Source organism: Colletes latitarsis, chromosome 4, assembly GCF_051014445.1.
Source record: "Colletes latitarsis isolate SP2378_abdomen chromosome 4, iyColLati1, whole genome shotgun sequence".
Classification (NCBI taxonomy): Eukaryota; Metazoa; Arthropoda; class Insecta; order Hymenoptera; family Colletidae; genus Colletes; species Colletes latitarsis.
The window spans coordinates 41619917-41639405 of record NC_135137.1 but is presented as its reverse complement, the minus strand read 5'-3'; the positions used below and the strand labels follow the sequence as shown (position 1 = coordinate 41639405).

Here is a 19489-nt window from a genome sequence, read left to right as displayed (position 1 = left end):
TATCTGCGATATACTCAACTAAGTGTCTTAATTGTTGAATCCTATTTTTTTTTATAATATTGGGTAAGGCAATTTGCAACATGAGATTTCATTAACTGCCTGCTCATTTTCCCTATAGTAGCAATAATTTGGCAGTTATTAAGATGGGTGATACCTATTTCAATCAGTAACGAAACGATCATACTCGTGAGTTACGCTACGATTATTATGATAACGATTATAAATATATTCTTACATTATCATTATAATAAATGTTATTATTGTGAATACCAGTATTTAATTAATGATATCCTAATAAATTATGATACATTTTCTTTGTATTGATAAGAAATATAATAACGTTTTTAAAATTGGTTGTTTTTTTATCCATAAACAATAATAAAATAATTATTTAAGTAAAATGTAAATCATATTAAAAATACAAAGTTGTAAAATTATTTTACTGATCAACAGGTTAAATGTGTAATGCATTTGTATTTTGTATATGTTTATACTATTACTATTTACCACTATAAATTTACCTTTATCTTTAACTTTTATGTAATAGAAGAAAAATAGAAATGTAAAAAATGTTTCATATTAAACGTTGTTTCTAATGAAAAATCTGTTTTAACGAAGAATTATGAAGTGCTCATGAAACTATTGTAGGTAAGGTGGGGGTGTTATTAATTAAGAAAAAAGATGCTTGCCCCTGATTTTCTTGAAAAATCCCGCCTGTTGATCCCCTTCTCTGTTTCGCGATCGGTAGATGGCGCAGTCTATTGTTGATTCGATTCAAAATGGCGGCCTATAATGGATACTGTGAGTTAACATTGTTTGATTCCCCGCGATAAATGAGCTAATGCGACGTTAACTCGCCGCAGTGTGTGCGTGAGTACCGGGTCTAGGGTGTACCCGGAATGTACACTTTTCTTCGGATGGTCAAATCATGTGAGCGTAACCACGGTGCCAGCCGATCGTGTGTCGTGCGCTGGCGAAGTTTGTGTAGCCATATTTATTGTGTTATTCGGCGAGACGTTATATCTTGTTGTACACCGGCAAATGTAATCGGTATCCAAACATATGGCTCTTTATTGCTGAAGGTAGAATTATCATTTCAACATTTGTTGTTGGTAATAAATGTGGCGATTTTGTTACCTCTGATAAGAACCGATTATGCATGTACGAAACATCTAAGGACCCTATTACAATAGGACATGAAAAGACGCTACACTGGGTTCTCTTCGTTTCTTAAAAAACGGCGCACATCAGTTATTAATTTCTTTTTATATAAACTGCTGTTTCTACAATTTTCGAACGGTACAAGTCGTGCAATACATCGAGGAACGCTGGTTCCATTGCTACCCTTGATAGTACACATTGTGTTGTTATGGTACATTAAGGATTTTACGAAAAACGTGAGTCCTTTTTATTTGTACATTGTATATATGTTTATTCGTTATCGTGAGTTTGTTTTATTGATTTATAATTTTGTGATTTTAAAAGTAATATAATAAAAGAAATAAAATGTGACAATATGTATACCATTGTTGTGATTCAAACTTTGACATTCTGCTCACCAAATGACATCTAAAGGATTCTATGTATATGATTTCATAAAATTTTTTCGTAATTGTCACGGTAATTTACTTGTAAATAATTGTATTGGGATTTGAATTGACTTTTTAAATTTACGAATAATTGTTTATATATTAATTTTGCTTAATTTGGTATAGATTATAACGAAATATTATAATTTGTGTTGTTTGTGTTCTATAACTTTTATAATGTTCATCTTTAAATCATATATAAGAATAATCTAATTTTTCAGAATAAAATGGAGGAGCTGTTGTATCATATTGTCAGCCCTAATTATTGGATGAAAGTTCATAGACTATGTATACAGTGAAAGAGTTTTTAGTATAGTTTTTTACTTATACACAAGAAATGGACGTACAAAAGTTTTGACAAAAGGTTATGTTATGAATATCACAAAGTATATGTGTAACATTTTTACGCACGAAAGCCTGCTATACGTGGACCAAGCAGGCTAGGCACTACCGTGCCAAGCTTGGGTAATGGATCCCGTTGGTCCATGGTATGCATCGTATAATCGTTTTGCCACAGGTAGTGCAACCAGTACATTTCAATCTACGACTTCAAGCACAAGCAGTGACTTTGTATCTCATCACTTAGCAACAGCTGCTACTCAAGCAGTCCCATCGACAACATCCCAGTTACTTTTACAAGCAGCACATACAACAGCAACTCTGGCGGGTCAACCATCCCCATTTAACCCAGGGGGGTTCCTATCTCCACCCCCTGTGGGATATGATGTCTTTTCACCTCTGTTTCATCATCCTAATTCTAAACAGGCACATTATGTTACACAACATAGACAAGCTCTTGCTCAAGCACAAGCAGTTTCAGTGGGAAAACAGAATACTACGACAGAATCTGATATCCCTGTACTAAGAGAGAACTATAGTTCAGCACACCAACCAACGTTTTTCGAACATCAGGGTGCAGCTACATCGCCCACATCTACATTAGCTTGGACTCATCAAAACAATGCTCAATTACCAAGTCCATTTGGTATTTTGCCACATGAAAGTGTTGTTCCATCATCTCCAGGACCGTCATCTACCACAAAACCAACTGGTGGTGTTTATGAAAATACGTTTAATTCTCATTTTGCTACAACACAAACTATAAATAATATAAATTCTCAGCTTCCAGCACCTTCTGTCTCTGCTGCTGAATTTAAATCAACCAATTACTCAGATAGTAAAAAAGCAGTAAGTGTTAGACCTCAGTCACCGACAGTAAGTGTTAAATCAGTGGTTTCTACGTCTCAAGCAAATAACAATCAAACATTTTTTCAACAAGTACCTACTACCTTTAGTTCTGAAACATTAGCAAATAATTATTCTGCTGGTAATGGAAATCAAACTTCTAATGGGAAGGTGCAGCCTTCTCTTCAGCATCAACAATCGTGCATTGTTTCGACTCCAAGTAATACAGCTGGCAAAGAGTATAGAATTCCTCAACCATCTGCTAGATCAGTTGCATCAACGACTATATTTTTAAATACCTCTGTCAGATCTGTGTCTTCGCAAGTTCAAGATAAACAGTCGACACGAAATAGTAATTTTGCTTCACCACCAAATAAAGCAACTCCTACATCTCAACAAAGTATTCAGACTAAAGCGCAGACGAAGATATATCCAGAATTAAATACACACAGTGAACATAGACGAAACGAACAACCATCTCAAGATAATACACAATCATCTCCTATCAGTTTTTCTATTATGGATTCGCGAAATTTGAACTATACAGCTGGAAATAGTACAAATTGTACAAATACCAGTGGGAAACTTGGTAATCAAAGAACACCAACGAACAATAACTTACAGACCCATCCTCAGCAATCCCAACAACAACAACAGCAACAACAATTTCATGTTTTAAGTCAACAGCAGCAACAGCAGCAACAACAGACATCTTATAGACATTACTTAGCAGGATCTGATTCAGAATATCATCATCCAGGGAGATCAAAATCTGCAACCTCTACGGATTCTGTTTACTCTTCTAATAATTCCACTCAAAATGGACCTGATTGTAATGTTGTTGTACCACGAAGGCCAAGTCCATTACAAGCACATTCACAAGCAAGTCCATTAGGGCATGTTCCAAGTCCTGCTTACCCTATGTATAATAGTCCAATGGCTACAATATCATCTCCTTCACCATTACAACAACATGGCGAGAATAATGGAAATCAATGTACAGGTGGACCACCATATAAAGGAGCTGTACAACAAGTTACACCTCCGTCGCCACTAGATGTTACTGTGCCGCGACCGGCATCGCAAGGACAAGTTGTATATTCGTCGGTTATCACGAGAGCTTTAGGTACTACTGAAAATAAAACTACATACAATACAGATACTAAAAATTATGACAGACAACAACAAGAGTTTTCACAAACACCGAAACAAGTGTGCTGGGAAAACGATAATCGGCAATCAAACACTAATAGAAAATTTTCTGTTGCTTTATATACTGGTGGAAATGCTGAAATAAATCCTCAGACTTTACCAGTTCAACAACAAGTACAACGAGTGATAAATGTTTCAGATAGACAACAAACATATTTTGAATCTAACCAGGTAACTCTACAGGATCTAAGCAGCTGTAGAGGAGACCCTATGAGTATAGTAAAGAATTTGCAGACATTGCAACAAGGTTCTTGTCAAGTACAACAACAAACTACTGTTTCTGTTGCTCCAACTGAACAACAAAAACAAGCAGAAGAACGTCGTAAAGTAGACACTGCCAATAAAAAAAGGAAGAGTTTAGAAAAGAGTGGACACAATTCTTTGAATGAAATAAGTGGAACAACAACAGTGACAGAATATTTAAGTAGAATACCACCACCTGCCCATCATAATACGAATCAACAACAACAGAATGGTTACTTTGATTTTGAAAGATGGAATTTACCTCCTCCACCTGCGAAAATGTTTCCTAGTACATCAGGTGCTTTTAGTTCACAATCAACTTTACACCATTCAAGTAACTTCGTTGGTACACCAGCACATCAGCATCAATCTCTGATGGTTCCTCATCATCATGCTCCACCTCCTATACCATATTTTCCTGCTTTTCATATCCCTCCAAGTCATCATCACCCACATGAATTTCAGTCTTCCGTTGAAATTACGCCTATTGGTTTTGGTGAAAATACAGCAAATCAAAATGCAAATTATAATCAAGAAGTCAGAGATGATCAGCCTAAAGTAATTGTTCCTAATATCGAAGAGGAATTAGGTTTTTTACAACAAAATCAACAACCTATTCAAACTGTGAGCTCATTACATAAAGACTTCAAACAACCCAGTAAAGATCCCAATTCAGGATTTATGACAAGTTATTTAAAATTCTTACAAGGTGAAAGGGAACCTTCACCTCCACCTGCAGTTCGTGGTGGTAGAAAAGCAACTTGGAGTAGGTCGAAACCTTATATTCCTGTAGAACCTAATAAACCAGTTGAAAGTTCTACGAATGGAGAAACAGTAAAAACACAATCAGAAAAACCACCAGCACCTAAAGAAACACCAGTAATCGATTATGCCAATGATCCTCGATATTTCCCATTACCGAAGGAGCGGAAAAAACATAATTTTGATTCAAGCGATGATGGTTTTACTAGTGACGATGATTTTCTATTTCCTCCTAAGAAACCTGAGAAAAAAGTAACAAATACAAGTACATCTAATACAATAGAAATAGTGACTACAAAACCAGAAGGAAAGTCTAAAAAGGGACGAACAAATAAACTTGGAGGATTAACAGATAGGAAAAGGAGAGCAGCAAAAACAGAAGCAACGACGCTTGCGATATCTGGAAAAGCATCTAAAAAGCACGAAGAAGGTGATTAGAATTCATAAGATACATATATTATTATTTTTTTATATTATAATATAATATTACACATTGTAATTGAATATTTTTCTAACAGTAGATCCGTTACTTCTACCTCCAAGACGAGAAACATCTAGAAGAAAAGCAAAGGAAAAAACTTCAGTAAAACAGTTTTTAGATCGGCAACAGGGTATAGACTACTTTGATAATGATGAAGAGCAAGGTGATTCCGATTCTGATCCTGCTTGGACGCCTGCTGTAAAATTAGTTGGAGACGAGGAAGAAAAGAAGAAAAAACGCGGAAGACCCGTTATAACCAAAAAGAGCAGAAAAGCTTTAGAGGAAGATGATCACTCTCTTGGTGATGTTGTTGTTTCAAAGAAATCTAGTAGAAGAAAGTATGAAACGCACTCGAAAACCGGAGGTGTCACAGGAAAGATGTCTTGCAAAATAGATGAAAAACTTTTAGCATCTATCAGTGATGAAGATATTGATATTTCGCCATTTAAGGTACGCATTTTAATGTTGTGTTATTCGTCTTTATTAGATGGATATGTAAAAATGTATATTTATGTATCGCATGCAGCGCTCTGTGGATATTTCAGAAGATGCGGTAATGTTTTTTTACATGTATATCAAAGCAATTTAATTAAATTTCGATAACGTTTAAATACAAACTTATTAAATAGTCACTTATCTCTAAAGGAATTTATTCTTAATATAATTTCAAGCTTGTATATCTTTCAGTCTGGAGAATTTGTTGTAATCAAGACAGATTTAAATGAAGAATATCCTGCACTTTGGAGAATAGATGGTAAAACGTTACTCCAAAAATATGAGCCATTCAAATCCAATGGAAAGACTTTGTACAGAAACATATCTACGGTAAGAAATAGATTATCTTTTATGAAGTTTTCACATACATATATGATTGTTTTTATAGTATTCGGGTTGGGCACCGCAAAATCGTCATATATATCAACAAGTTCCGGTAAAGTTTTGGCAACAAGGCAAGACGGAGACTGTGGTAGAATTCTTGAGAAATGAAATGATTATTGATGATAGGTAGATTCCAAATTAAAGTATATAATAATTAAATAAATTTAAGAAAACATTCACATTCTTTTTGTTTTTACTTTTTAGCGAATATATTGATAAATCCATGAAAGAAACTGAAAAGTATCAAGATAATTTTGAAGTATACATACAAACGTTGATCTCACAAGCTTTGGATTCTAATTTCCTTACAGAAATATTTCAAGAACAAGGTATGATTACCATTTCTACATACGTAAGAAATATAATTTTGGCTACATAATTTTCAATGATAAAGCGCTTTTCTTTTTCATTCTACACAGACGAGTATTTTCTATCAAACGTTAAGACCGTCGATGAAGTGACAGAAGAGCGAAAATGTCGTCTTCTGTCGACAACGAAATGGCAATTAAACGTTATAAATGCAATATCAACGTGGCCATGCCTTAATGTTCTCAAAGATTTACCCTCTACAGAGTACAAAGGAAAATCTTGTGCCGGTTGCCAACAGTCCAAAATTCATGCCAGAGTTTTATTATATGGACAACCATATAATGCAACTACATTAGAAGGTTCTCCGCCTGATCCAGGAATACCTCAAGAAAAGGTATTATTTAAATAATTTTTAATTTTTTTTTTTATTATTATTTTTACATGGCAAAATATTTCTATGATCGAATTTACCACTATGATTTTTAGGATTTTTTATTATGTCGGGTATGTCAGGCAAAGGTAGCTCTGTACAATAAAGTAGCGCATCAAAAATATTTGATGTTTTTGGAGTGTGCAAGAAGAGTAGCAGATAAAAGAGTAGCAGATCCTCATAAAGATACTACGATTATATTAAATGAATTATTAGCTGATGAAACATGGTTGAATCAGGTAAATAATAAATGTATTTTTAAAATTATCTTTGCTGCTAATATAGACACAACAAGTATGTAACAAATATACAATGTTTCAGCTATTTAAAGAAGTTAGAGCTATCTGGGCAGAGATAGATAATTTGGAACAACAAGCAAAAATAAAGGCAAATCCAAAATCTACTTTATCCTCTTCAGTGTATAATGTGGGAGAAACGGCGGAAAACGTTTCAACAACGCAAACAACTGAAATGACTGCTAATTCTTCCGATTCACAGGTGCCTACACAAAAAACTGAAGACAATTCTGAAACAGTGTCTTGCAATGTGCAAATGAGCAGTATACCATCTTAGTGGTGCTATGATAATCATTGGTTCTGTTTAATCTTCATGTCACAAAACCGTTAGGAGTTTAGTGATATATCGATTTTATAAATGTAAACTTAACACCAGTCTCGAGACCAAACAATTGGATATTGTATTTTGAGAATGGTAAATATTTAATTCAAGTTAATACTACACGCTGTGACGAATGGTGAAATTAAATATTAATGTGTAATCAAGAAACTATGGTTATAGTGATAGTGATAAGAAGTAGTAAACAGCGGGGTAAGTAAGAAAAGGATTCGCGCATAAATACCATATGTAAAATACATAACAAACATATGTAAAATATTCATCCCCGCGTAAGAATTAGAAATGAGCCCAAACTTTGCCATTGTAGTAGCATAATAATAGAGATATACAGATATATGTGTGAATATAGACATTTAGTTCTAGCATTTGTATCGTGATAATCTTATATAGTATCGAGGTCTGAAGTGTTAAGATCTGAAAAAAATACGAAAGACAAATGATTTTAAGATAAAACATACAAAGTGATATGGCGTATAGAACGCTGTGACCTTCTGTAATATATTTACGTACATCACACTGTTTGCAACCATGAAGGTCTATTCTCTGTAAAAAAAAAACAGAAACTGTTATGCCGTTCGTTCCTCTAATTGTAATTTTTAAATTCATTGTGCATTTTTTTACAAAATAACTTATTCGTAATTTTTTTAAATGATTTAACATACGTAAATGGTATTCATCTTCATGTTACTTTGTATATAAACAGATCATACAACTATAAAATTGATGCGTATAAAACACGATAAAAATATTAAGTGGTGATTTTAAAATAACATTCTTTAAACAAAATGCTTTATACTAAAGGCAATATTTTGAAAATATGCATTGTTCTTTTATTGAAACACTTTAGACATCTTGTAGAACATTTGTACATAAAGGTACTTTTAATAAGATTAGGAATATTTCCTTCTGTAAACACCTTCGGTTCATGTCTCAACACACAATCTTGTCAAGTGTATGCATTATTTCTTCCATTGCAGTACCTTAACAATTCAAACTACTTTTCAAATTCTTCCATGTTAAAATGACTTTTAACATGCAAAGCCTACATTCTCATTTTACATCGTTTTAAATCATTTATATTGATCAAAAATATAAAATATGAGTGGATATTGCATTAAGAAATATTTCTATTTTCATAAAAATCCTGATAATATCAGTGATTAAAATCTTTAATTTTATTTTGCAAAATTACATTGTTTATTATTTGCCATATTTATTTAATTTATATCATAAGTTTGAATTTTGTTTTTATTTAAAGACACGTAAAACCTGTTTAATAAAATTTCCATTATTTCTAATGCATTCTCGATCTACTCGATAGTCGCAATGTTAAAATGATGTAAGGTTAAAAATGAATTCTATTTCGCCAGAAACAATTTGAAAACTCTAAAGTTTGAATATATTTTATCACTAAGAATGTTTCCATGAATGCTTTCCTTCCAATAGGTAATACCTAACGATAGAGTAATATTCACTAACAATTTTACTGTACATTATATATTATACTTCAAATCATATTAATATTATTATGTTAAAATAATTATTATCATCTTCATTATGACTATTATTATCATTGTTTAAGTCGTAAATCGTTTAAGTTTTTGATCTGTTTTTAGATTTGTTAAGAAAAAGATATTCTCTAAAGACGAGAGTGGTGATATGCGTGTGTGGCGCGAATGTATTTTTCGAAGACGATATATCAAATTATATTTGTAAATTGTAAAAATATAATAGTAAGGACAGGTGACTGCTACGACAAAGCCACAGGGCTTTAGACATCTTTCATAGCCTATAATGAATTGAAATTATTGTATTAGTGATTACTATCGGATTTACCGAGTTGTATAATAAATTATTGGAGGAAACTATTAACTTGAAACCTAAAAATGCGGGCATTTGGATACTGACGCAGTAACAATAAAGGAAAGTATGCAGTTATAAAAGATTTTCTTTCTAGTAAATGTGCCATGCAATATTTCGTATCGATACAAAGTTGGTGCTTTTATACATATATCAATTCACCTTCTAAATCCTTTAATAAAATTATAAAATTTCTGTCCATCCTAATTGGATAGCCATGATTACTTTCTCAGTCATTTGTTTCGATAGATGTGACGAAAAGTTACGAGTTGAAGTATTATATATAGCACTAGCTTACATTAAAATCGTTATTGTCATAATTGTAGAAATTAATATTATTATTACATTGTATTTACTTTGAAAATAGAAAAGCGTACCTTTATTTGTTTAATTATAATTTTCTTATTGCTTTCTTGAACATGTTGAAGATCGGGTATAAAAATTTTTGAACGATACCGAGAAGTTACAGTATTTTTATTATTACGATTTAAAAAAAAGATACGATCAAAATATACATATTATATTATAGTGGAATATTACTCTCATAATTTATGTTTTTATGAATCTTTTTCAATAAAATTAAAAATTTTATAAAACTGCTTTAGTATTGCTGCTTTATCTGTTTTTAATGTTATTTTAACATATATCGCAATTATAAGTTTATGGTGCATTTGTAACTATGAAAAGATATGTAATAATTTAGAATGTAACACGGACGAATTCGTTTATTTTTTAATAACAAAAGATTAAAATGTATTTAAAAAATTTCAATTCTTGCAAGTAATTTGTACGATACAAGAATTCGAATTTTTTATGTTTTAATACATAGCATTAACGACTTAAAGATTCATAATATTGTCGTAATTTGTATATTAAGAAAAGGGTTCTAATGAAAAATTGATACGTCACTGGCATCGAGGTTAGGTATCACATTGGACTGAGCATGCGCTGAACTTAACCACTTCCCCTGCCCCTGTATCCCGCGACTTCGTTCTTATTCTGATTTCCAGTTTGCGTTTGTTGCCCGTGAAGGATGCCTTCTGCCAACCCTAAACTAGAGAAACAGGCCTCTACGGAGACCGTAGAACCCATACGCCAGGCGATCATCGTTATCGAACATAAGATACGGAATCTTGAAAAGCGTAAGGTGAGTATTCGAAGGATACATACGCAAATAAGTGTGAGAAAACTATCTGTCAGTTAGATGGCTTTCACGGTGTGATCCGCCATGATTGGATACGCCATGTGCTCACGCTTGAGAATTCGTAGGTATCTAATGATTATACAAAGATCAACTAACTCTTATTGTGATACTTTGTTATTGTACTCTTCTCGTTGAAACTGATTTATAGCAACATTATAGTTCTTTGAACGTTCAAACATCTAAATTTCCTAGTGTGAACCGCGTGTCATGGCGGTATCTCCTAAAGATGTGCACAAAACTTTACGTGACACGCTTTCAGGCTCCTGCCGGTAAACGAGATTGTGTAATAGTACCCTTCTTTCGGCATTACGTTAACAATTTAATTAAAAAATATGCGTATACAAATTGTACTCTAATACACTGGTAGGTAGTTCTTTGCCTGTCCTCATTATTGGAATTTGCGCGAATATAGTTTTCTAAATTCTGATAGTACATTAATAAATCGTGTTGTGTATTGCTTTTCTATAGAAATAATTACATACAAGTTTTTGTATATAAAGTTTGTTGAAAGTTGTAGTGAAACAGCTATCTTTTGTGCTACTCTAATATTCTTATTTTGTAATATAGATATGTACACATAAAATTATACTTATATTTACATGAATTATGTATGTATGTGTGTTATATTTTTGTAACATACAAGTTAATCTTATTATTTGTCTTATATATCTTTTTAAAATACATGTCTTTTATTAATAATGTATCTTGTATTTAGTCAAAATTAGAGTCATACAGAGATCAACAGAAAAATGGTGGAGAACTAAATGCAGATCAAAAGACAGCAGTGGCCAAATATGATGAAGTATTACAAACATTGGATATTACACGGGAACTATATAAACAAATTGTTGCTATTGCACACGATGCATTTAAACAACAGAAAAAATTGGCTAGAAAAGAAGCTATTGAAAGAATGCAACAAGATATTGCAAAAGTAAATTAAAGAGTCTATCCTTGTAATTTTAACATCATAATACAAGTAACCTTGTATCAAGGTTTGTCAAATATTTCATGCATGTTTATATAGGTGAGAGAGGTTCTTCTTATTCAAGATGCACTCATGAACTTGGGAACAGAATGTGTTAGAGAAGACTTTCTTGCTGGAAAGAATGGAGCTGTGAAATTATCAAAAGAAGATTTGAAGTACTTGGACAGTCTATATAATGAAGTACTGATGAAACATCAACGTGAAGAAGGTGAACCACCATTTCTTGAGCAAATACAAAAAGTAGCAGAACATTATGTGGCCATTGTCGATGGAAAGCAAAGAGAAGTTGTTGGTACAACATACAACAAATTAAAAGAAATTATCTCTTCTATTAACCAGTGTGGCTATTTCGATCAAGTTCGTGAAACTGAAGCTGCAGTAGAAGAAGTAAGTTGTAGTGTTTGTATCATAATTTTAGATTTGAAATTGACTTGAGTTGAACTAAATGTGGAGAAGAAAGAAAACAATACTAAAAGTTACTTTGTTAAATTTTTCTTTACAGGTTACAGAAGCAGTTACAGAGACACAAATATCAGATACTCCTGTACCAGAACAAGTCAATGAAGAATATAATAGTAATGACAGACACATTCCACCAGAGTCTATGATTCCTATTCCTAATTTTCCAGTGCAAGTTGCTCCTATCCCTGTTGTTTCTGGCACTGGTCCGGTTACTGGTCCTATTCCCGTAGTAGCACAACCCATTCCACCGCATCCGGCTGCACCAGTTGAAACATCTTACTACACAACTGCTGCAGGATTCGTTCCTCCACCACAGCCACAACAACCACAGCAATCTCAACCTCAGCAACAGCCACCACAGGCTCCTAGAATTAATGATGTTATAGGTACACCGAATTTCTTTTTTCTGCAAGAATCGGAGCTCGATTCACCAGATGTCACGTCACAGACACCTATTGTTTCACACATTCCTGCTGCTGTAAATGCACCTATTCCTTCACAAACATTTACAAATCAAAACTTTGCAAATGCACCAGTAGTAGCACAACAGGTGATATATCAACATCAACCACCACAGGACATGTCCCACATTCCTGGATTTGCTAATCCTAATCCACCTCCACCTATTCCAATGCCACCATCTCACCAACAACCAAATATACAATATAGTCCACAACATCCTGCAAACTTTCAACAGCAACCACAACAACAAACTCCTACGCAACAAGCACAAACACAGAATTTTGAACACCAACAAGAAAATCAACAACAACCTGCAGAGGTAAACTCAATTTGATATTAAATGTGCATTAATTTGCTATTTTTATAATAATTATAATATTGAATTGTTCTGTAGGAAAAAATTGAAGAAAATCAAGAAGAAACAACAGCACCAGAAACAGAATTGGAACAACCAAACGAATCTATAGATTGGTGTCAAATGACTGAGTCTAACGATTGGAATCAAGCAGATCAATCACAACAACCTATTCAAGATACGCAACAACCGCAGCAACAAACGTCTCAACAAGCTTGGGGTGACCAACAGCGTGGTGGATATAAGGGAAGGGGTGGAAGGAGAGGTAATTCTAATGGGTACAATGGAAAGGGCCGGGGCGGTGGTTATCAACAAAATGGACGAGGTGGACAAGGTAAACAATATAAACAAAATATGTTATTAATTTTTCAAGACTATATTTCATTAAATATAAATTTTCTTTTTAGGAACATATTATCGTAATGATAGCAATTATCAAAATGGGTATCAACAACGTTCCTGGGGAAATAATGACGGAAACAGTGGTTATAACTCTGGCTATAAGAGGGGTGGTGGTGGACAGAGAGGAGTTCCGCGAGGTGAGCGTGGCATGGACAGAGGTAGTCGAGGACAGTTTCGTGGCCAAAGGGGAGGAAACCGTGGCGGTTATGTGCCCCGTGGTAAACCTCACACGCCACAGTAATAAAAATGCGATAGAGCAATGCACAGTGAAACATTATAATAATGCTGTAAGATCATAATTCAATTGTCTATTTATGAAAGAACCTAAGTCGTATTTTTAGCACGAGTAAAACTTGGGCAAAGTGAATTTTGCACACAACAAGTCGTGTACGCGAATTTTAATACATAAAGTAGCAACTTTAACATTTAAGATTGTTGTTCGATGGTTTTGTCAAATATACAAAAGAACGTAAACGACTAATTAATTGTGTCTTTATGTGCATTACAATAAGAAAAAAAATGCTGATGTTGCGTGGTTTTATACCTGAAAATATTGCATTTAATCGTTTTAAAACGATAGAAAAGAATAAATTGATACAAAAAGACACATTTGATGTACTTTTTTACGGCTTAGGATATTTCTTAAATAAGACATTGAATAACCAAAATTTTGCATTTGAATTTGGTAACTGCGATTATCAGGGAAAAGATCCTATTAATATTAACGAAATAATTATGCATTGTGATATAAGAAGAGATCAACCAAATTCAGAAGTGTGAACCCACCATGCAAGTATTATTGTGTTGTGACAGAAGGCAGTTTTCACAGGGCAACAACAGCTGATCAACAAAGATTAGAAATATAATTTTATTATAAAAAAAATACAAAAAAAATGAGAACTCATACAAGCATTTCACGCAAAGACACAAGGATGTATTTAAAGAATAACATTAAAATGACTACACGAATAGATGATCTGCACGACCATCTCTTTGTCTTGCGGCGTATCGTTCTAGAGAATTTTTTAAGATACCAGAAAAAAGAGGATACAGTGAGCAATGCCTTCTAGCGCTATATATCTTCTTAACTTCATATTCCACTTTCGGTCTATGAATTTGTGAAGTATTTAGAAAGTTAAAAGTTATCGAGATTTAGTAGTTGGAAGAGATAAAAATGCGTGATACGCAAATCTCTAAAAACGTTCTTTGTGAAAGACGTTCTATGTTTACTACGATTTATGTCGCTCCCTCTTCTGTTTTTTCTGTGTGATTCCAAAATTCTTTACGGTCGCTCACGCAGATTGTCAAGTAAAAGAGATTGCAGTGCAATGTCTAGTTTATGAAGCAACATTACCTGATTTTTTTTATCGCAAAATATATATGATTATTTTTAAACGAAAAGAAGCGATAGTGCGGAGCTTTAGCATGTAAGTTGAGTGTACAATTACTGACTAGAGCCAGAGAAGGCGTGTTTGACTACGCCACTGATAAAAAGCCACGTTCACACCGCCAAACACGTGATAAGGAGTACCGTATTGTATTTCGTTTGTACATTTGTGTTTAATCACCTCCATCTACAGTTATGTTCAAATATCCTATGAATACCTATGTATCTTCCAAATAAAGATCTAATTCAACCCTGCTAACTAGCCTATCTATCGTACTCATTGTCAACACGAGGAAGCAACGATTCACTCTTCAGCTTGTTCTCAAATAAAAAAAATGGAATAAAGCGTTTGATTAATCGTATTTGTATGATAGTCCCTATTTTTTTCTTTGTACTTTTATATCTATTTATGTTATTTGCCTATGGTATAAATGTGTGGTAATTTAGTATATAGGTAAACTGATTGTTTAATCCTTTCAATACGAGATAAGCAATTCATCGATATATTTATTAATCATTCGTCTCAATGAAACTGAAATGTTCAACTCTGTTATCTAGGCTTTAGCTGCTGTGTTTTGTATACTATGTGCAATCCTAAGGTAGATTATTTAAAACGAGTTACACCGCGATCTTTAATAACTTATTGGTGTGTTAAATGTTACAATATCCAGAATGGAAAATCCATATTTTGTAGAGAATGTTTTAAAGAATACAAACATATCTTTTTCGGTTTTCAGAATAAAAACCTCAATTCGAAATTCATCGTGTAATACTATGTTTAAGTCTTCTGATTGGTGGAATACGGTGTTTCCACTATCATTCTACCAATCGGAAGATTTTACGCCGTATGCCAGGTTCAGTGTTCCAATGTCGGTACATCGGTTTGCACGCGTGTTTCACCTACTGTGCATGCGTAGAGACCCCGGCTGGCAACACAAACGATAAGTACCTCAATTGATTACAGTAGTCAAAAATTGTTTTGATTCGAATGAACGTAATTTTAAAACTTGTTAGTGTTTTTATTCATGAATTAATGTATACACGGTTAACGTGAGGAATCTACTATAAAACTTCTAAAAAGTGTGAGAAAGTATTTCATTGTAACTCTATTTAATTTATTTGTTACATTAGAACAATGATTGAAACTGCTTGTGATCCTTCAATTGAAAGACATTTTAAAGGCCACAACAATATTATTACAAGTTTATGTTTTCATCCTGAAACCACTCAACTTGTATCAAGTAGTTTGGATAAAACTTTAATAATATGGAATCTTAAGGAGTCTGTAAGGGCTTACAGATTTTTAGGACATAAAGATGCTATTAATGATGTTACCTATGCACCATCAGGAGAAGTCATAGCTAGTGTATCTAAAGATAGGTCTGTCAGAATTTGGGTCCCTAAAGTAACAGGTCAATGTTTAGAGTTCAAAGCACATTCAGGGGCTATTAGATCAGTAGAATTTAGTCCAGATGGAGAGAAGGTATTAGTATTTTAAATGACAATAAAGTTAATCATTTATTAATTTGATATTTGTAAATTATTTTAATTTATGTATACATTGATATAGTTACTTACTGCATCAGACGATAAAAGCATTAAATTATGGACTGTGTGTCAAAGAAAATTTTTGATGTCTTTAGTAAGTCACACAAGTTGGGTCAGATGTGCTAGATTTTCTTTGGATGGTAGACTTATAGTCTCCTGTAGTGATGATAAAACAATAAAATTGTGGGATTTTACTAGTGGACAATGTATTAAAACTTTTAATGATATAAAAGGTATAAAATGTGCCCTTATTTTAAGTCTTTTTGGATTTTCACAAAAATAATACTTTAGAAACTGACATACAAAATAAATAATTTTATTAGCTTATAGCACACATGTGGAATTTCATCCAAGCGGCTCTGTTATTGGATCTGCAAATATGACTGGTAGTATTAAATTGTTTGATTTGCGTTCTTCTTCTTTATATCAACATTATGCAACTCATAAAGGTCCTGTAAACATGATCAAATTTCATCCTAAAGGAAATTTCATGTTAACTGCTTCTGATGATTCCACAATGAAGGTAGATTATATTATATTATATATTTACGTATTTTATACAGTTATCTACATTGGATGTGTTCAAAATTCTAAAACAGGTTTTAGATTTATTAGAGGGTCGTCCAATTTATACACTTAAAGGGCATGCAAATGGTACAAGTGTAACATCAATAACATTCTCTTCTAATGGGGAAGTTTTTGCTTCTGGTGGAGCAGATCGTCAATTATTAATATGGAAAACTAATTTTGATAAAGATGATATTGATCGTAAAATTCCCTGTCATTTACTTTTATCCACTAAAAAATTAACATCCAATATCAAAGATGAAAAATTACATAAAGGTAATGATGTTTTGGAACAGGAAGAAGAAGAAGAAAAAGGAGAAGAAGTAGTAACTATTATATGATTTCATATATCAATATAGAATTTTTATACAATTTATTTGACACATAATTTACAATCTTTTATTATTTTAGCTATTAAATACAAAATTCGATAAACTAAATTTACAAAATACTAGAAGGCATTGTTTTATTTTTTCTAGAAAGTAGGTAGGATTTCGAGGGTATGTCTATTCACCAAAAATGATTGCAATTGACCCCCGCAACCGAAAATAATTTTTCCAGAACTATTTGAAATTTTTGAATTTAATTATTAATAACTTTTTAACGAAGCCTCTATCAACAAATTGGTATTCTTGATTATCGTCTTATTTTGGCCTCTAGAATCCTCTATTAAAATTTTTCCCAGGGGTGGCCGAACATCTTGTATAGTAACGGAGGGGTTGGTCGAATGCTTGTGAGAGGTGCGATCCCTCTGGTGGCGTGCATAGGAGGCAACGCCACAAAGAATTAAGGAAATAAGTAAAATATATTTTATTTATGAAGTTGACTGGTTATTTTATTTATATACATACATATATATTTTTGAAATACATGTTTAAAATTGAGTTCATGTTTCTCTGAAATTCATTTGTGTCTTTACATGATTTGAAACTTATTTTATTAGTCGTAGTCTTTATTTAATGATTTTTTATAAATAAAATCATTAATTCTCCAAAAATAGTTATTAGGTCTGTATTATATTTATTTTTTTACTCCTAAGAATTGGCACTGCTTTCCAGTTTTCTTAATAACTTGTAATACCTCATCAGAAGGAAGTATAGATGTTACAGATACCTTTCTTCCTTCTAAATCAATTTTAATGTCAGTAACACCTAGAAATTAATTTAAGTAAAATTACAACATATGTATCTACTTTCGCAGGCATGTTTTCAAGACATTTTAAGTCTTATAAATTTTAAATATCATATTTAAATAACTGAAATTAAAATACACAATTTTATTTAAAATTGAAGTAAAACGTAAACTTAATTATTAAATTAACGTTGTGAAAATGTCTTATCTATATAATATTGATCAGTACCTTCCTTTTTATTAAGTACATTTGTTACAGCATTAGCGCATCCGTCGCACGTCATTTCTACATTGAATTCGTATACCTTAAATTTATATTATTTAGTTTATTTTTTATTCTCGCACTGAATTAAGAAGCTTTATTACCTGAGATGCCATGCCAATAATCGTGTGTACTTGTCGAATGACGTGGCGCCTTGCAACTGTTGTACATAACAAGTACGACACAGTATTTATAATTGAACCATATATAACTCTTATCTAATTTTTAAGACGATAATGCACAATTATTCTAATACTAATCGAGTATTCTTAAATTTACTTGTTTCTAGTTATATATTTATAAATATCGCTGATATTGTTTTTCTTAAACGTACATCATTGATACCAGATGTAAAATAATTAACAGAAACATTAATTTTTTGGATAATAATTAAAAATGTACATGTACCGTCCCAGAAAAGTAAAATGTCAATTCACTTGATACGATACACTGTATAATTACAGATATAGGTTAACATATGGATGCAACCGTTCGTATCCAAGTGAAACATGTCCCTAGCTATTTATAAAATTTAAGAAAAATAATATGATTCTAAAGAAATATATCTTGTAAATATATTTGATAATTAAATAGTTGGATTTTTATTTATATTAGCTTTTTTTAAATTTATTATATTATTATGTTTACATACATGCGTTCTATGGCAGCAATTTTAATTTTCAAAATTTTTAATTTGTATCAAAGCCTAGCGTGAGTTTTTATTACGTCTAATGAGTTTTTTATTTCTTTAATTTATAAAAAGTCAGTTTTAAAATGGAAAGTAGTTTTATTTTTCTCTTTTACGATATCTAAACATTTAAATACAGTTTTGTATATAATTTTCATAACAAGAATTATATTTTAGATTGAGATTTCTGAAATTTACAATTAAAGTGTTATCTTCAGACTCGTATTTCTTCTTTAGATGTAAAAGAAATATTATGATTGTGACAACGAAATTATACTTTAATATTGCGCAAAAAAAATTTGTATCACAGTAATCAGTTCTGCTTTTATTAACAAAAATATTTTTGTATTTTTTTTAATACTTTCTGCATTTTTTTTATTAATTATGTTTTGTGATATCGATATTATCAGCATAATTATTTATTTATTTATAACCTTATTTTGTATA

General features: G+C 32.2%; 4 protein-coding genes across 7 annotated transcripts; 3 read left to right on the top strand and 1 right to left on the bottom strand.

The window, feature by feature from the left end:
* The first annotated feature begins 787 nt into the window (after positions 1–787).
* On the top strand, positions 788–10095 carry LOC143340929 (uncharacterized). Of its 3 annotated transcripts, none has more exons than XM_076763365.1 (10): positions 788–1397; positions 1811–5421; positions 5513–5922; positions 5999–6025; positions 6160–6297; positions 6356–6477; positions 6556–6680; positions 6771–7054; positions 7147–7329; positions 7412–10095. In XM_076763365.1, exons 2-10 carry the CDS (start codon positions 2058–2060, stop codon positions 7661–7663), a joined length of 4905 nt encoding a protein of 1634 aa, XP_076619480.1. In that variant the 5' UTR covers positions 788–1397; positions 1811–2057; the 3' UTR covers positions 7664–10095. The 3 variants fall into 3 exon arrangements, with proteins under 3 accessions (XP_076619480.1, XP_076619479.1, XP_076619481.1); XM_076763364.1 differs by having other exon boundaries at positions 5510–5922; XM_076763366.1 differs by lacking the exon at positions 5999–6025 and having other exon boundaries at positions 5510–5922.
* A 479-nt stretch (positions 10096–10574) lies between these two features.
* Capr (caprin family member) lies at positions 10575–15208 on the top strand. Of its 2 annotated transcripts, none has more exons than XM_076763686.1 (6): positions 10575–10733; positions 11506–11724; positions 11818–12165; positions 12281–13021; positions 13097–13391; positions 13465–15208. In XM_076763686.1, exons 1-6 carry the CDS (start codon positions 10620–10622, stop codon positions 13698–13700), a joined length of 1953 nt encoding a protein of 650 aa, XP_076619801.1. In that variant the 5' UTR covers positions 10575–10619; the 3' UTR covers positions 13701–15208. The 2 variants fall into 2 exon arrangements, with proteins under 2 accessions (XP_076619801.1, XP_076619802.1); XM_076763687.1 differs by lacking the exon at positions 10575–10733 and adding an exon at positions 10738–10855.
* Positions 15209–15932: 724 nt separating this feature from the next.
* Positions 15933–18031, top strand: Poc1 (Proteome of centrioles 1). Its single transcript, XM_076764118.1, has 5 exons — positions 15933–16329; positions 16417–16627; positions 16718–16917; positions 16994–17287; positions 17373–18031. Exons 1-5 carry the CDS (start codon positions 15982–15984, stop codon positions 17445–17447), a joined length of 1128 nt encoding a protein of 375 aa, XP_076620233.1. The 5' UTR covers positions 15933–15981; the 3' UTR covers positions 17448–18031.
* Atox1 (Antioxidant 1 copper chaperone) lies at positions 17770–18877 on the bottom strand. The gene is made up of 3 exons (XM_076764121.1): positions 18459–18877; positions 18322–18397; positions 17770–18112 (listed from the first exon to the last, which is right to left on the bottom strand). The coding sequence occupies exons 1-3, from the start codon at positions 18468–18470 to the stop codon at positions 17982–17984; spliced, it is 219 nt and encodes a 72-aa protein (XP_076620236.1). The 5' UTR covers positions 18471–18877; the 3' UTR covers positions 17770–17981.
* Positions 18878–19489: the final 612 nt, after the last annotated feature.

Bases quoted from the DNA above. Each gene is read 5' to 3' on its own strand.
- Capr (XM_076763686.1), top strand. From the start codon at position 10,620: ATGCCTTCTGCCAACCCTAAACTAGAGAAACAGGCCTCTACGGAGACC. The intron at 13,022-13,096 runs GTAAACTCAATT...ATTGTTCTGTAG, and splicing joins ATCAACAACAACCTGCAGAG to GAAAAAATTGAAGAAAATCA. The intron at 13,392-13,464 runs GTAAACAATATA...TTTTCTTTTTAG, and splicing joins AAATGGACGAGGTGGACAAG to GAACATATTATCGTAATGAT.
- LOC143340929 (XM_076763364.1), top strand. From the start codon at position 2,058: ATGGATCCCGTTGGTCCATGGTATGCATCGTATAATCGTTTTGCCACA. The intron at 5,923-5,998 runs GTACGCATTTTA...TATCGCATGCAG, and splicing joins TTGATATTTCGCCATTTAAG to CGCTCTGTGGATATTTCAGA. The intron at 7,055-7,146 runs GTATTATTTAAA...TATGATTTTTAG, and splicing joins CAGGAATACCTCAAGAAAAG to GATTTTTTATTATGTCGGGT.
- Atox1 (XM_076764121.1), bottom strand. The intron at 18,113-18,321 runs GTACTGATCAAT...ATTAATTTCTAG, and splicing joins TGTACTTAATAAAAAGGAAG to GTGTTACTGACATTAAAATT.
- Poc1 (XM_076764118.1), top strand. From the start codon at position 15,982: ATGATTGAAACTGCTTGTGATCCTTCAATTGAAAGACATTTTAAAGGC. The intron at 16,330-16,416 runs GTATTAGTATTT...ACATTGATATAG, and splicing joins TTAGTCCAGATGGAGAGAAG to TTACTTACTGCATCAGACGA. The intron at 16,918-16,993 runs GTAGATTATATT...ATTCTAAAACAG, and splicing joins CTGATGATTCCACAATGAAG to GTTTTAGATTTATTAGAGGG.